Here is an 18,302-nt window from a genome sequence, read left to right on the forward strand (position 1 = left end):
AAACAACATTGGAAAAGGTGTGAAGGTGACAATGGATGAGGAAAAACAAGGAACCCAAGACTTCTCTTTTGTTGGGACCGCAAAATGCGAGACCATGAACAGTACAGATGTTGGACAGATGGCAGCCTTGAATGCCAGGCGAAATGTACTTTGTTAATTATTTTATGGGAAGTGAGAAGTCATAGGAGCAGAGATATATTACTATTAATCTAGTACCATGTCCAGAGAAACTGGAGGGAGGAGATTTTGGAGACAGCAAATCGGGATGTTTTTGCTCCCACAACTAATTTCTGGTCCTAATCTCTCTGTTTCCCCAAGTGTCTATTTTAGAAGCTAAAACAGATACTGTCTTTTCAAGCAAACTTCAGCTCTTTTATCTTCACAATCAGATAAGAACAGATGTTTAAAAAACAAATACATTGTGGAAAGGGTATGAATAAAACTTGAAAACCAGTAGAGCCTGGGAGTTCAAGAGACAGGAGGCAAAAATAACTCCGGGGTATCAGAGTAGCCCCCGACTTGTCCCTGCCGGTGGTAGCAGTGTTTCCATTGATCATTTTTGACCTCTGGGATGCTAAAGGAAAACCCGTGGCTTCAGGTGAGACCTGAATGATGGATAATTGACCAGCACCATTCCATTGCCTTGTGTCCATGATTGTGGCATCTTTTCCTGTGATCCCAGAATTTTTCTCGGCACTGGCTCTACAGACTGTTAGAACCAAGAGTTGGCTCAGGAGATGAGAGCTATTTGCCATCCCTGGTGTCATTTTCAGAGTACAGATTTGTCATATCATCTGCATAAAGTGCTTAAGAACTGCTTCTGTCAATAAACACTTGAGCTGTTGACGTCTAAGTCAATTTATATAAAAATAAAGCAGTCGTGATTTTACAACGTTTCTTTTCAGATTACCTGTGAGGTATGTTTGCTCATGTATCTCTGTGATGCTCAGGAGCTCGGCGCTCTGTTGCTGGCAGCTTTTCCTCGCCTGGTGCCACGTTAAAGCAGATTGGGAGTTTATCTGGTAGGAAATGCTGGTCAGTGGGTCTTTATTCCATAGGCTTTCACTGCCCTCAACTGTGAAAGAAATCAGATGGAATTTGGTACATTATGCATAGAAAGCACTTTCAGTGAATAGCATTGTTTAAACCAGCCTAAGGGCATTTTTGCCTGAAGCAGTGTCTTTCTTTCCTTTTTTTCCACTTTTACTTTTTCTTCTTTTTGATACAGGGTCTCGCTCTGTTGCCCACGCTGGAGTGCAGTGCTGTGATTTTGGCTCACTGTACCCTCCAGCTCTTGGGGTTAAGCAATCTTCCCACCTCAGTTTCCCAAGTAGCTGGGACTACAGGCATATGCCACCATGCCTGGCTAATTTTTTTTAAGTTTTGCAGAAATGAGGTCTCTCTATATTGCCCAGGCTAGTCTAAAACTCCTGTTCTCAAGTCATTCTCCTGCCTCAGCTTCCCAAAGTGCTGAGATTACAGATGTGAGCGACCATGTCCAGACTGTTTTACTTGTTTTTTGTTGTTGTTGTTTTGTTTGGTTTTTTGTTTTTGTTGTTTTTGAGACAAAATCTTGTCCTGTTGCCAGGCTGGAGTGCAATGGTGCAATCTCGGCTCACTGCAACCTCTGCCTCCCGGGTTCAAGTAATTCTCCTGCCTCGGCCTCCTGAGTAGCTGGGACTATAGGCACCCACCACCGCATCCAGCTAATTTCTGTATCTTTAATAGAGATGGGGCATCACCATACTGGCCAGGCTGGTCTTGAACTCCTGACCTCATAATCTCCCTGCCTTGGCTTCCCAAAGTGCTGCGATTACAGACGTGAGCCATGGTGCCCGGCCTGTTTTACTTGTTTTTAAGATGGCTTTGAGATTTTCTTTTCTCCTGAAATGAAGTAAGAGGTGGGGGATGAGCTTTCAAAGAATCAACTACATCCAGTCTCTTCCATGTGCCTAAAGAAAGGCAGGCAGGCATCATCTCCCTTTTGAGATCTGTTGAGTTGTGAAGTGAGACAAATATAAAGACAGTAGACTCTGGATACTACAGAAGGTGGGAGGGTGGGAGGAGGATGAGGACTAAAAAATTCTCTATTGGGTACAACGTTCACAGTCGGGTGACAGGTACACTAAAAGCCCAGACTTGGCCATGATGTAATATATGAATACAAGACATTTGCATGTATACTCCCTAAATATATAAAAATTTAAATTTTCATTTTAAATTTTAAAAAAGAACAGAGATACCAGCCCAACCTCCTTGATCTACAAAAATAAGGCAGGGGAAGCATAGAAAATAAAAATGCATCTTCTCAGCAAGTAGATATTTTGCCTTTGCCTGTACATTCTAGTCTGGCCTTTCTGGAAACATAAGGTGTCAGCAGGGAAGTTCACAAACTCCTGCAGACAAAGTGGCCTGAGCTTGCACCTGAGGTCTTACCACTCACTGGACACTTAACTTCAAATGCTGCTTGTAACCTTTGCATTCCTCAGAGTAAAAAAATCACAAGCGAATTTCTTTCTTTGCTATTTTATGATCCCTAAAAATTCCATAAACCTGGATGTACTCTATAAATGGCCAATAATATATAGATAAATATTATTGATAACATTTCACATTTAAGAGGTTTGAGAAGCTAGTACACAAATGAAATATTTTTGCATGCTTCATGTAACGAATAATATTTCTTTTTCTTTTCTTCTTTTTTTTGAAACGGAGTTTTGATCTTGTTGCCCAGGCTGGAGTGCAATGACACCATCTCAACTCACCGCAACCTACTTCTCCCGGGTTCAAGGGATTCTCCTGCCTCAGCCTCCCAAGTAGCTGGGATTACAGGCATGCGCCACCATGCCTGAATGATTTTGTATTTTTAGTAGAGATGGGGTTTCTCCATGTTAGTCAGTCTGGTCTCAAACTCTCAACCTCAAGTGATCTACCCACCTTGGCTTCCTAAAGTGCCGGAATTACAGGCGTGAGCCACTGTGCCTGGCCAGCCTCTTTTTTATTTTTAATAATATAAAATCCTACTTACAAGCCATGTGAAGTAATAATCTTTTCATTTATTTGCTAGGATAAAAGGAAGTATCATATAACTTCTCTGAACATTTTCTGAGAAATACTCAATTTGCTAAGAAATTAGGCAATTTTCTACCAAGCACATAGCCTACGCTGTTGTCTCTGTATCTAATTGCAATTTGTATCTGATGAGGAAGTGATCACAGATCTTTTTGTCAAATGCAAACCACACACCATGATATGAAACTTGTGGTCCCATGACATATTGAAGAGGAGGAAAACATACCAAACTTTGATTCAGGCAACAACGTAGAAATTTTTAAGATGTTTTAACTACAAAATCATTATATGTTTATATAAAAATAAATTCAAATCAGCAATACTAAATTTAAATTATAATGATCTGAGGTCTTGCTGGTTTCATGTTTATGTCAGCAAGACCATTCGAATGAGACTAATTTGGGGTTTATGTGAAGATAGAGATGTTTTAAATGACTTGTTTTAGAAATGTGGAGGACAGTTTCGTTTATAATATAGTAGAAAATGCCAGATGCGGTGGCTCACCCCTGTAATCCCAGCACTACTGGAGGCCAAGGTGGGGGGATTATGAGGTCAGGAGTTCAAGACCAGCCTAACCTACATGGACCAACATGGTGAAACCCCGTCTCTACTAAAAACACACCAAAAAATTAGCCAGACATGGTGATGCGTACCTGTAATCCCAGCTATTCAGGAGGCTGAGGCAGGAGAATCTCTTGAACTAGGCAGGCAGAGGTTGCAGTGACCCAACATTCGTCCCACTGCACTCCAGCCTGGGAAACAGAGCAAAACTCTGTCTCAAAAAAAAAAAAAAATATATATATATATATATATATATACATATATATTAAATATAGATTATATATAATATATAATATATAATAAATATATATTTTATCTATATTATATATATAGTATATATTTTCTAGTATATATAATGTTATATCTCACATTTTCTTCCATATATATGGTATAAAAGGGGGGTAATTTTCTTTACATGGGAATGGAGGAAAGTGACACAAATGACATAAGAAGGAAATACAATTGACCTTTCACTTAAAGAAAGTAGATTTTAAACTAAGGATTTAAACATACTTCTCAATGAATGTATGGGTTTGCTGATTGCATACCATCTCCCCAAAGAATTCAAATTCCTACAGTAAACCAACACACCTGATGTTAGAAGCTAAAGTTGCTACAGAGAATTGAGACAACCAGGACTTTTCCTTTTTCTGTTCTCATGATACTTGAAAATAAATATCTACAGGGAAGGAAAGGATTACAATAAACAATGCAACAGACAAGAAGAGCATCTATTAAGGTCAATAACTGGTCCCTCATCCTCCTGTACAAAACTTGCCAGTTTTAAGGCTGATATAAAATAAAATGTCCAGCTGGGCATGGCGGCTCACACCTGTAATTCCAGCACTTTGGGAGGCTGAGGTGGGTGGATCATTTGAGGTCAGGAGTTCGATACCAGCCTGGACAACATGGTGAAACTCCATCTCTACTAAAAATATAAAAATTAGGTGGGCATGGTGGCACATTCCTGTAATCCCAGCTACTAGGGAGGCTGAGGCAGGAGAGTCACTTGGAGCCTGGGAGGTGGAGATTGCAGTGAGCCGTTATCACGCCAATGCACTCCAGTCTGGGCAAGTAAGTGAAAACCTGTCTCAAGAACAAATAAATAAATAAAATAAAACAGCATGCTCTTTTGAAAGGAACACAAAATTAAACAGATTGGAAGACTATAAAGCTGTTTAAGAAAGACATTAAATGTGTAAAATGTGCTTTAAAATTTTAACACACATTGAAATCAAACAATTATTTTCTACAATTATTTTACAGTTAACAGGAAAAATTACATAATTTGACAGTGAAGGCATAAAATACAAGTAATAAGACTAAAAAAATTATTCCACTGAACAAACTCAGGATGCGTCTCCAACACACATCCAAGGATCTCCAAGGTTGAGTTTTCTTTGTGATTAGTAACTTACATTTGTTCTCCACATTTCATTCATGAAATCACACATTTATCTAACTCCTTTGTCAATTTCACTTATGTGGAGGATGCTATAGTTGGACCCCTGAAATATATACCCTTAAGAAACTCCATGAAACAGATTAAGAAAATATCATTTCTATTAAGTAAAACAGAAAGACTTTCAATCACTTGACAATCAAGTATTGCTTTATCTTAGAAAAAATTGCTCAATATGTTTCAGAAAAAAATATTTCTAATACAAAAAATCAATATCTATAAACCTTGAATACAAATCAAATGTCTTTCTAAAGATTGACATAAAAGAGGCAAACAGAACTACCTTAGTTAAGATTAAGAGGGCAGTGTTGCTATGCACAGAAAAGCTGTGAGTTTTGTGAGTATTCATTCAGAATAGAGACTGCACTCCGAAGACAATTACAATAGTATATGGGGCTCAGAAATTAAATTTACTTTTCGTGGGATGATTAGGGATTATAAATCCAGAGAGATAAATAAGGACAATTCTTAGAATTCTGGCTTTCATTTGTCAAACTCAGATATTTTTGTTAGTTATTCTGTTTTACAATAATGCTTGAAATAGTGTGATTACGTGTGGATTTGTGGTCTGGAAAGTTGAGTTGTGATTCTATTGTGACTCAGGCGGTTTCACAATCATCCCAGACGGTATCAGGTGCTCTTTGCTCCACCCAGTCCCTTTGCAGGGCAGCAGGAGAAAGAGTTCTAGGTGATCCAGAAAACAAGAGCTGCTCTGATCTGATCTAAAGGAGCAGGTGAGAGGTTGGGAAGGGTGGAACAAGCATAGGAAGAGGGTGTCTGGTGATGGGGAATGTGAAGCAAAGAGGAACGCTTCCTTTTTCTCTTTCCTCACCCCAGCACTGTCTCCCAACCTGATGCCACCCAACCTAAAATTTGCTTTACTGTTTGCTTCCAGATTTTTAAGCGAGGAAGAACACCAAGAATTCACCTGTTCTGCTGCTTTCCCACTAAGATAACGTACTACTACTTATTTTGTATTCTTGCAATAAAACTTGAATTTTCATTTTAAGAAACTTTCAAACATATAAATTACCCATTTCCACTGATTTCTAGCTGTGTGAAACTAAATGGCACTCTTCAATGTAAACTTAAGAAGAGTATCATGACTATCATTTTCACTGTAAAGAACGCTTTTCATAATATTGACACGAAACTCAGGACGTTCACGTCTTGCTCCATCAAACCACATGCTTGTAGCTTCCTTTTAATTCTGTTTTTGATCAATGGTTTCATAAAGATAAGGCATTTCAGAGAGGAAGAAATAATAGCAGGCCTACCTACCTCCAGTGTTAAGTATATATTATATTGTATACAGGATAACTTTCCCTGAATAACCGATAGTTGGTAAAAATAAAGAGGTTGACCAGGCATGGTGGCTCACGCCTGTAATCCCAGCACTTTGGGAGGCTGAGGCAGGTGGATCACAAGGTCAGGAGATTGAGACCATTCTGGCCAACATGGTGAAACCAGGTCTCTACTAAAAATACAAAAAACAGTCAGGTGTGGTGGCACATTCCTGTAGTCCCAGGTACTCAACAGGCTGAAGCAGGAGAATCACCTGAACCCAGGAATTGGAGGTGGCAGTGAGCTGAGATAGTGCCACTGTGCTCCCGCCTGGCAACAAAGTGAGACACAGTCTCAAAAACTAAATTAATTAATTAATTTAAAAAAAATAAAGAGGTCATTTAATGGAAGGAACATTGGCACCATGGGAATGCAGTCTAATCCTCTTAGCATGATCTCAAGGAATGCTGAGATAGTAGCAGTGAGCCTAGTCTTGCTGGCAAGATCAAAATACACATACAAAGCCCAGGGTAGAAAGTCCAAGCTCTGTATTTTAGTCTTCAGCTAATGTAGATCATTTATTTTCTCCATTGAAAAATGGAGACAACGACCTCTGTAAAGGGCTATCGTAGGTACAATGAGGTCATAAATGTGAAATAACTTTGGGGAAGAATGATCTAGATAAATTCAAGGTCTTTCACTGCATTATCAGACTAAACACGCCCAACTGTTCTTGGTCATGAACAGTACTTACATTTCAATGGACAATATCCATACAGCTTGTCTGTGTCATAGTCAGTAGTGGTTCCACACCAGAGCCATCCATCTGACCGCCCAGCACTCGTGCAATCTGCGTACCACTTGTTTTCAAACTTGAACGGAAATGCGCACGTTGCTCCATTGGCGTTGCCCCGTAGCGTATACATGGCTGGAGAAACATAGTGACTTGAACTCAGAATGTGAGGGACATTTCTGAACATTGACTTTCCAGTAAGAAGCCTACTGGAGGAATTGCTTGGTGCATCCACAAAGAGATTTTTTTTTTTTCTTTTTGGTTATTTTTTCCCCCTCTCCTACTACCCTAGCCTTTTGCTCGGTGCACACAGCAGTCTGTACTTAGCAAGTAACTCTTAGTACCACTGCATTTCGACTCTGTTTTGGAACATTTTCAAATGGAACTCATTTGTTAAGTTGTACCATTTGGAAATGTTCCAATGGTACAATTCAAAGTGGTACTGATAACAGTGAAAAGTGAAACGGTACTGGTTTAAGTGGTACTAACAACTCAGTACCACTTTATTTTCCACTGTCTTTTCCTCCTTCCTCTATTGACACCACCTTTAACTTCTGCATTTCCTCTGAAACAAAGAGGTTGTTCTTTCTCTTGATTGGAATCATGGAACTATAGAATCTCTAGATTAAAAATAAACTTAAAGCTGTAGAGCTCAAACACACAGTCAATACTTAAATCCCCTCCAACCACTTCTCGTCAAGTCAGCTTTCTATGAGTACCTCAACAATGACCGTAAGGAAGGATAGACATTTTGGCACTGTTCTCTAATCTACATCATCAAAAGAAACCACTCAAAACTGTATCGAGGTTTTTCTTTTCAACAAGTGAAGGCCAACAGATTAAGTGGGAAGCTCTGAGTTCAGCTAGAAATGTTAATTGAAACAAATATAGAATCATTGTTAATTATGGCTTGGCTTAAGCCAAGAAAAAGGTTAAAGAAGCTCATCTCTCCACTAAGAACCAAACATAGCTACATTGTGGAGTATGGTTCAAGTCTCCATCTTTGTAGAAATAACAACCTTTTACATTAAAGCCTTTGACCTCTTGCCACCAATTGATATTCAGAATTTATCCTAGGTAGGAATTCTTTATCATGTTTTGTAGATTCTATGACTTGAAAAAGTTCTTAGCTGGGTGCAGCAGCTCATGCCTGTAATTAATGTAATTTTTAATAACTTTAAAATGCTATTCTAGCTTTAGTTCCACTAAGTTATGGGAATGGTCTCTGAATCATGTATTTTATAAGGAACACGCTGTATTCAGGAATAATTGTGCCATTCTTAGTCACAAGAATAACTATTTCTTCGTACAAAGGAAACCAGTTAAGACCACCTTGGGGTTAGTTGCACTGTTCATCATTAGACAATAAATTTTCAGTGTTGGGATTTATGGATCCCAATGAGATATAGGTTTATTTACTTATTTTATTTTTGAGACAGGATCTCACTCTGTCACACAGACTACAGTAGGTGGTGCAATTATGGCTTACTCTAGCCTCAATTACCTGGGCTCAAGTAACCCTCCTACCTCAGCCTCCTGAGTATCTGGGCTACAGGTACACCACAGTGCCAAGCTTATTTTTAAATTTTGTTTAGGCCTCACTATGTTGCCCAACCTGGTCTTGAACTCCTGAAATCAAGCAGTCCTCTCACCTTAGCCTCCCAAAGTGCTGGGATTATAGGCATGAGCCACCACACCTGCCAGCTTGATTAACTAACTCTATCTAATAATGACTGAGCCATTCTATACACCCAACACTGATGAGACCAAAAGAACCCCAACTACCTCGCTGACACGTCATGTAATCGCAGTCAGTTCCCTCTTCTTCTTGCAGTCTGAACTTCCAACCATCCAATCCATCTAAGTCTACAATTCTCATTCCATTCTTCTAAAATAATTCCTGTTTCTCAAACAGTTTCACCATTCCACCCTTCCCCCAAGTGCTCATCAGAGATGAAGAGACCCTACAATATATCCCCTGGACGCTGCCTTCAGTTCTAATGTGTCTTTCCAATCTCATGGTCACTCTGAGGAGCTAGAACCTCTGGCCGGATTATCTTAAGTGCTGGGAGATCATTGGAGAGTATGCAACATCTACTCAATGGATTCTATGCCACAGAATCACCCAGGTCTTCGTGGAAATCCTTGAATAGATTTCTGGGCTTTTCCTCAATCTGTATATTCAGAATCTAGTAGAAGGAGGAGCTCAGGATCTATATTTTTAACAAACTCTCCAAGTGATTCTTAAGCATATTAAAGTTTGAGAACTACTAGCCCAAACGCTATGCATATTGTCTCAAAGTCAGTGGGGAAACAGAAATGGTAGAGGGTGAAGCAAGTATAATAATGTATTTTAAAATAAAATAGAAATTTGACTTTTTAGCATCAATCTTCCTCAAGCGAAACTCTTCAATCAGAAACATTTAGAATCCCATGTTGTCAAGGGTTCTGCCGAGACTGAATTTTAGGCAATCCAAATTGGGAAAGAATGTTCTTGGATCATCTTTCCAGGGATAACTTAAAGGAAAAAAATATTTAGGTGAATGTATTTATCACTACAACTTTATAATGTTAAATAGGAGGTACTGGGTCAAAGTCCACAATGAAAATTATTTTCTGAAAAATGTAACCCATAGTTAAAAAATAAAACCTCAATTAGCACAACTGTCCCATCTGTGGAATCTGACTCAGTCAAGTTTACTCCACACTTATCCTTCCTTGTAATTTTCTGCTGAGTTTCTCCTGATAGGTTTTTTTGTGTTCACTTAGATTGCCTCCCATACCACTTCTAAACCTATATTATGTTTGAAAAATGCTTCAAAATAACTTATTTCTGAGCCCTTCTCTCTCCCTACTCTCCCCTCTTCTGTATATAGATGGAAAATAGAAAGCTCACAAATTATCTCCTTACAAAGAACTAAATTGCTATGCTCAGTCTTAGCTGAGATAAGCTAGTTTCAGCCAATCTTAGTAGCCCAGTAACATAGCAATTTTGGAAACAGGTTATCTCTCGTCCCCAAAAGCAGGCTCTTTCTCTGACCTTGAGGTTGTTCTAGATAACACTTCACAATAACCAAGTATCCAAACCTAAAATGTGATTATAACATCATCTGACTCAAGAGACCAGCCTTTGTAAAAAGGCTTCAAGTTGCATTGTATTTTGTCTTGTTTTCTGTGCAGCCACCAGATAATTAAATTTGGTCGATATAAGAAAGAACTAAATATTCTTTTTTTTTTTTTTTTTTTTTTTTTTTTTTTGTGAGACGGAGTTTCGCTCTTGTACCCAGGCTGGAGTGCAATGGCGCGATCTCAGCTCACCACAACCTCCGCCCCCTGGGTTCAGGCAATTCTCCTGCCTCAGCCTCCTGAGTAGCTGAGATTACAGGCATGCGCCACCATGCCCAGCTAATTTTTTGTATTTTTAGTAGAGACGGGATTTCACCATGTTGACCAGGATGGTCTTGATCTCTTGACCTTGTGATCCGCCTGCCTCGGCCTCCCAAAGTGCTGGGATTACAGGCTTGAGCCACCAGGCCCGGCAGAACTAAATATTCTGATTTTATTTAACCTTCAAGAGATCAAGAAGTCAACTACCTATAAGAAGATTCCTCCCATTGCATTAGTGGTATCACCTTCTCTGACGGTTACCTAAACAGACCACATATTAATTTACAAACTAATTCCTCAGATTTTATAATCTTTGGATTATTACAATCTCTAAATACCCATAACTGGGCAAAATAAATCAAAAACATTTAGAATCCCATGTTGTCAAAGGATCTGCCAAGATTTAATTTTAGGCAATCTGAATTGGGAAAGAATGTTCTATGGATCATTTTTCCAGGGATAATTTAAAGGAAAAGAAATCTTTGGCTAAATTTATTTGGCACTACAATTTTATAATGTTAAATAGGAGGCTTTGGGTCAAAGATTACAATGAAAATTATTTTCTGAAAAATGTAGCCCATAGTTAAAAAATAAAACCTCAGAGAAAGTTAAAAGAAAGCCTTCCCACCTGGGCACCGTGGCTCATGCCTGTAATCGCAGCACTTTGAGAGGCCAAGATGGGAGGATCTTTTGAGGTCAGGAGTTCGAGGCCAGCCTGGCCAACATGGTGAAACTCCATCTCTACTAAAAGTACAAAAATTAGCCAGGCATAGTGGCGTGCACCTGTAATCCCAGCCACCCAGGAGGCTGAGGCAGGAGAATTGCTGGAACCTGGGAGGCAGAGGCTGCAGTGAGTTGAGGTCATGCTACTGCACTGCAGCCTAGGTGACAGAGCAAGACTCCATCTCAAAAAAAAATAATAATAATAATGCCTTCCCATTTATGAAAATAGCTGAAGTGTCAGTCAGGACCTTTTACCACATTTATTCACCGGCATGTTCTCAGAACAGTTCTACAGAATAGTTGAAAACACAAAGAATGCGGTCAATCGATATTTCTAGTACACACCAAACAAGCACATGTCTATGTTCTTGAATTAGGTTCCAACCAAGAAGATGAGAAAATTTCAACACAAAGGTAAAAATTCCAAGCATCTTACCTTCATAACCTCTAGAGCACAAATTGTCTGCGGTTCCAAAGATCTTCCACCTGCTCCATAAACCTGATCCCTTGTAGAGCATAACGTTCTTTTCCTGTCTATTGCCATAGTTAAAAAATAAATCTTCTCCTTTGATCCCCAAAAGTGTGTCATTTTTGCACTCCCACTTCTGAAATTCACTTTTTGCGTCGCAGGCATAGAGAGTGACAGGAACCCAGTCCGTTTTGGATGGCACTCCCAGGCATAATTTAAATGCAACACTCATAATCTGAGACTCAGACACCCATCGGAATTTCTGTGATTCAGCATCCTGGTTGCAAGCCGCAGTTTGGACTGCACTGGGACTTATTGCTTCCACACAGCGCCTGTGATCTTCATTATAGATTAAAAACTGCCTGGTGTCTGTTTAAAAAGAAAGAAGCAGGAAAGGAAGGAGAATCAAGCATGGTTACGTGGATTTATGTAACGAGGACAATACTTCAGGTCAAAAGTTTCCAACTCTTCCATTTCCCTCAAGACTTAGGATTACAGGAGAAAAGGTCACAATGGCTGTCCCTGGGCCAGTTTTCCTTGAGGATCACTGAAGCTGGAGGGAGAACGTGGACTGAGGGCCTGCTAAGGTGCCAGCCCTCAGCTGGAGGTCCTCAAAATGTCCTTGTTCACTATGAAGAGTCTCATGAAAAGGTCCACTGTACATACCCAAGGATTGTCCAGGAGTGAACATACAAGGCAGATAACGGAAGGGAATAATATCAACTGAGAAAAGAACATTTGGGTAATATGAACACAATAAACTGTAAAATTAAATGCATGTATGTCCTAGAAAAGGTGTTTGTTTCTTTGTTTTTGAAACAGAGTTTCGCTCTGTCACCAGGCTGGAGTGCAGCGGTGTAATCTCAGCTCACTGCAACCTCCACCTCCCAGGTTCAAGCGATTCTCCTGCCTCAGCCTCCGGAGTAGCTAGGGCTACAGGCGCATGCCACCAAGCCCAACTAATTTTTGTATTTTTAGTAGAGATGGGGTTTCACAGAGTTGGCAAGGATGGTCTCGATCTCTTGACCTTGTGATCCGCCCACCTCAGCCTCCCAAAGTGCTGGAATTACAGGCGCAAGCCACCGCGCCCAGCCTGTTTGTCGTTTTCAAGGGACAAGATCTCACTCTGTTGCTCAGGCTGGAGTGTACTGGTGCAATCATGGTTCACTGCAGCTTCTAACTTCTGGGCTCAAGCGATCCTCCTGCCTCAGCCTCCCAAGTAGCTGGGTCTACAGGCTTGCACCACCAGATTCAACTAATTTTTTATTTTTCATAGAGACAGAGCCTCACTGTGCTGCCTCGGCTGGTCTCGAATTTCTAGCTTCAAGCAATCCTTCCACTTCGGCCTCTCAAAGAGCTAGGATCACAAGTGAGAGCCACCTCGCCAGGACTAGAATAGGATTTTGAAGTGTGATACATCTCAACACCCTTTGAGATACAGAGGTGAAATCTATATATATTCTCATTATAAATAACACTAGGGGGTTATTTTCTTAATTTGAAGAATATTTTTACTTTAGATAATATTACCATCATTTTATGTCCCGCCAATTTTTGAACTAAATGCTTTCTAGTTAGCCCAGGTCGGGTCAACTTGACAAGTGTTTTTGTTTTATTTTGTTTGGTCTTCCAACAATAGGTATCTTAGAGATGCACCCAGAGATAAATGAGTATTCATCATATTATGTTAACTTTATCTCTTTGGCATACTTAATCTAAACTTTGTATAACAATACCAAAATATGTTTAAAAGTTTAATAGTGAAGTTTGCAATAAAGAATAAATAAGTGTAAGTTTTATATCATTGGAGATAATATTTTATGAGTATAACTTTAAAAATAACACTTTTTATATTTGTAATTTGGAACTGGTGATTTAAGTAAATATGTAAAGATGATTTATACTTAACAGCACATAGCTGCTAGCTGGCAAAACGGAACTTCCTCTTGCAAAAGAGGAAAAAGGATCTGGTAAGCATGTTTTTTTTTTCCTTTAAATCAAAATTGAATTCATTTAAATTTTTCTCTTTTTTATTTGTAAAGAATATAGAAATGAAAGTAACTGAGTGCTTTAATTTCATGACATAAACATAAATTCAACTCATCTTGTGAAGTTTTCCTCAATTCCATGTACTCACCTTGTTCTTTCCAAATGATCTGGTAGCAGTACAGATGTCTGAGATTCTGACTAAATGAGCTCATTATTTTTAATTAAATAATTCCAGTGAAATCAAACAAAGTTACAATCATGCCACTAGTAGAATCCTTCAGCGTTTCCGAAGCATTCTCACAAGCCGTATTCTATTTCCTGTTCTGAATGCCTCAGTGAGGTCAACACCACTTACACTCTGAGATCAGTTCTAGACCCATAAACTTAAAGCTTCCAATAAATGTTTGCCTCAAAAGGTTATTTTCTCCTGATATGCTCTTGTCCACACTCACTCCAGACCTCCTGCCTCTATCCTACCTGCGTTCCTAGTTCTTCGCAACTTCAAACCTCTGCCTGGGCTTCTTTGCAGGGTTTCTCCTTCGCACTGCTTTGATTTCATGGAATCGGAACTCAATAAAGCCTGGACCCAGACACCTGCCTTCACTGGCTTCTGTGAAGTTGACATCTGTCCACTGAAGACACAATACCCGTTCCAATCTCCTCCTGTTTAGCTCAGCTTCTTTCCACACTTGATCTCATCTTGTAACTGCTTGTACGCTAGTGGGACAAAATGAGTAATTTTCTGCCTTGGCAATAAAATGAGAATTTTTATGATATAGGGTTGTGCTCACAATGAAACACAGGAAATAGGAAAATAAAAATAGTTTTTTTAAAAAAACAGTGACTATGATCATTCACTTTATGCAAAAGTAAATTGGCTTCTCTAATCTCAAAATGTAATGAACTCTAAAAATGTTGCCATAGATATTTGTAAGCTCAACTGTACCAGCCTCTAAATTTAAGGTAATTTGTTTGTGTTATTTCACCTACTTTTTTTTTTACCCTGAACTTATCTTTCACTTTTCAGATAGCTTTGCTTAGTAACACCTCATTGTTAAAAATAATAAACATATCTTCCACCTTATACTTTGGCAATTTTCATTGTGTTGTCAAACAACGGTTTTATTAACTGGTCAAATTCAGTCAATTCACCAGTTGCTAACCAGTTTTTTAAAAGAAGGCATTCAAGGCTGGTGTCAGTGGCTCACATCTATAATCGCAGCACTTTGGGAGGCCGAGGAGGGTGGCTCACGAGGTCAGGAGTTTGAGACCAGCCTAGCCAACATGGTGAAATCCCGTCTCTACTAAAGATACAAAAAAGTAGCTGTAATCCCAGCTACTCGGGAGGCTGTGGCAGGAGAATCGAACCCAGGAGACAGAGGTTGCAGTGAGCCAAGGTCACACCATTGTACTCCAGCCTGGGCAACAGGGCAAGATTCCGTCTCAAAAAAAAAAAAAAAAAAAAAAAAAAAAAAAAAAAAAAGACAAGGCGTTCAAAATTCTTTATGAATGGTGTTCCTCCTTCCAATGTTTTTGTGCTTATTTGACCTTTACATGCCTACTTTTTATCTGCAATCCATCTTAATTTCACTCTAAGTAAGACAGCATTTAATGAGTAACATCCAAACTTCTTTCTCATTCTTGGCACCACCATCCCCCAAAATCCATAAGCTAAAAACCTAGAAGTATTCCTGGATTTTCAGCTTGTTTTTGCAGTAGAGAAATCTACTGGCTCCAAAATACACTACAGTGGTTAATTTTATGTGTCAGCATGGCTGGGTCCTGGCACTCAGATATCTGATCAAGCACCAGACTAGATATTGCTATGAAGGTGATTTTTTTAAAGATGAGATAATCATTTTAATCAGCCAACTTCGAGTAAATTGGCTCACAGGTCTCAATGTGGTGGACCTCATCCAATCAGGTGACGGTCTTAAGGAAAAAACTGAGCAAGGAGAGGGGGGAATTCCCCAAAGAAGGCATTCTGCCTCTGGACTGCTTTATTTTTGTTTTTGTTTGTTCATTTGTTTTTGAGACAGGGTCCTGCTCCATCGCCCAAGTTGGAGTGAAGTGGTGCAATCACAGCTCACTGCAGCCTTGAATTCTGGGCTCAAGCGATCCTCCCACCTCAGCCTCCCGAGGAGCTGGGACTACAGACCTGTGCCACCATGCCCAGCTAATATTTTTATTTTTAGTAGAGACAAAAGTCTCACTTTGTTGCCTAGGTTGGTCTCAGACTCCTGGGCTCAAGTGCTTCTCCCACTTCAACCTTCCAAAGTGCTGAGATTATAGGCATGGGCCACCTTACCCAGCTCTAGGCTGCTTTAGACTCAAACCACAATATCAACTCTCTCCTGAGTTTCCCCCCACCCCTCTACCCTTGCAGGGTTTGGACTTGCCAGCTTCTACAAACGTGTGAGCCAAGTTCTTAAATAACTGTCTCTTACCACCCCCTTCTCTCCCCTTTCCGTGTATACACACACACAGAACTCTCTTACACATACCCTAATTCATTCTCTTTTCTCCAACTCCATTTTTACCACCCCAAATCAAGCCACCATGGGCCGGCTCTAGTCTTCCTGTCTTGAAAATGGAATCATCAAAAAAGATAACACCTGATCTCCCAATTTTCTGGGAGGAGCCAGGCCTGACTTATCACCTGATGCCAAATTGCAAAACCTACCTAATGTAATAGGTGGTCTTCCCTGAGCTCCCTAAAAGAGTGAGTTTTCTTTCTGTTCTCACCATCACTATTGCAGATCGTCTATGATGTACACCACATTGTGGGTGAATGCTCACTGAATAATAAAATGTTTTCTTTCTCATCTACCTTTACGGAGAGGTTTTCGGGGTGGGAAGGAGATTGGGTTTCTAACCACAAGTCCGCAACAACTCAAACCCTGCAAAAGGATACCAGAGTACCCAGGAAAAATACATCAAGCTTCTATATTATTGCCTATTACAAAAGACATGATTCAGACCAGTGACCTGTCTGCCCTCACCACCAACTATACACCCTTCAGGTCCTCAAACCCTCCAGGCTCACTTCCACATTAGTAACTTCATGCTTTGAGTTCCTTCTTCTTGGGAGGTTCACAAAGGTCACAGCTCAAGTGTCAACTTTTCTTTTCTTTTCTTTTCTTTTCTTTTTGAGACAGAACCTTGCTCTGTCACCCAGGCTGGAGTGCAGTGGTGCCATCTTGGCTCACTGCAACTTTCACCTCCTGAGTTCAAATAATTCTCCTGCCTCAGCCTCCCGAGTAGCTGGGATTACAGGTGCACGCCATCACACACAGCTAATTTTTGTATTTTTACTAGAGATGAAACTTCACCGTGTGGGCCAGGGTGGTCTTGAACTCCTGACCTCAAGTAATCTGCCCCCCTCAGCCTCCCAAAGTGCCAGGACTACAGACGCGAGCCACCATGCCCAGCCAAGGGTCAACATCTTAGCAGGCTAACCATCCTAACTTATTTTATTCTTTTATTTTTATTCTTTTATTTACCATATAATATCCATAACCCTCTTAAAATATATTATTCTTCTTTAATTTGTTTTGTTTGTTTGTGCTTTTGTTTTGAAACAGGGTTGCACCGTGTTGGCCAGGATGGTCTTGATCTCCTGACCTCAGGTGATCCGTCCACCTCGGCCTCCCAGAGTGCTGGGATTACAGGCGTGAGACACCTTGCCTGGCCCTTTAATTTGTTTACTTGCGTTCTGTCCATATTCCTCTACTAGAATGTAAATTTCATGAGAAGGGAAGCTTGATCTTTCTGATTTAGAGCTGCAGTCTCTCTTTGGGGAGTATAAATAATCTCTCAATAAATAATTAGTTGAATGAATGAAAGTATTTACTAAATTGGAAGCATCTTGACCAGTAATCCAGACAAATTATTTATTTAATAATAGATTAATGATTACATGTGTATTGAATATTTTTCCCCCAAAAGCTTATTTTTACTGAAGAGCAATTTAGAAATGTGTATACTTACGAAAAGAGTACTTAGAAATGAAAAGGTTCTATTTCAATACCTCCTTATCTATTCTTGTTTCCTTTATTTATCTTCTGCCTTTGGGAAGCAGTGTTAAGTTTGATATTGGCTTTGCCAAACAATACAAGGGAATGTAAAATTATCACCCTATGGTGATAAGTTCATAGTGCGCTATTCTTCTCCCCAAGTAATCAGCATGAAGTTTTGCTTTAACATCTTCCCTGCAACATGTCTGATTTAAAATGTCATACTTTTTCCTCTGAAGACATACTCAAGATGTTGGCCAAAAGACAGCTTGTGACATTTTTACCAGTATTAAACACACTAACATTTATAAACACCCTATTTTTGTCCATACTAATTATGTTTTTGTAACAGAAATTTGGCAAAGACTAACGGATGGACACAGCTAGGTTGCTGTTTTCATTTCTCTGCAATCTCATTTGTGGTATCTAATATGTGAGTTTCTTTTTTTTAATGCTTACACATCAGAAATTTATTTCCAGAATTTCAACAATTCTCCTTCCATCCTAACTTGATCTTACTAATCTCACATTAATTTTCAACAAATA

The 18,302-nt window shown here is 39.6% G+C and overlaps 1 protein-coding gene across 1 annotated transcript in view; it reads right to left on the minus strand.

Annotated features, from left to right (window-relative positions):
• The window catches only part of MRC1 (mannose receptor C-type 1), a 105,131-nt gene that overhangs the window by 78,511 nt on the left and 8,318 nt on the right, over positions 1-18,302 (minus strand). Inside the window, exons 2-4 of the mRNA XM_003930644.4 lie at positions 11,719-12,120; positions 7,134-7,307; positions 911-1,075 (exon numbers count right to left, since the gene is read on the minus strand). Coding sequence (XP_003930693.1) covers positions 911-1,075; positions 7,134-7,307; positions 11,719-12,120 — 741 coding nt within the window. The remainder of the gene's footprint in view (positions 1-910; positions 1,076-7,133; positions 7,308-11,718; positions 12,121-18,302) is intronic.

Source organism: Saimiri boliviensis, chromosome 8 (assembly GCF_048565385.1).
Source record: "Saimiri boliviensis isolate mSaiBol1 chromosome 8, mSaiBol1.pri, whole genome shotgun sequence".
NCBI classification, from domain to species: domain Eukaryota; kingdom Metazoa; phylum Chordata; class Mammalia; order Primates; family Cebidae; genus Saimiri; species Saimiri boliviensis.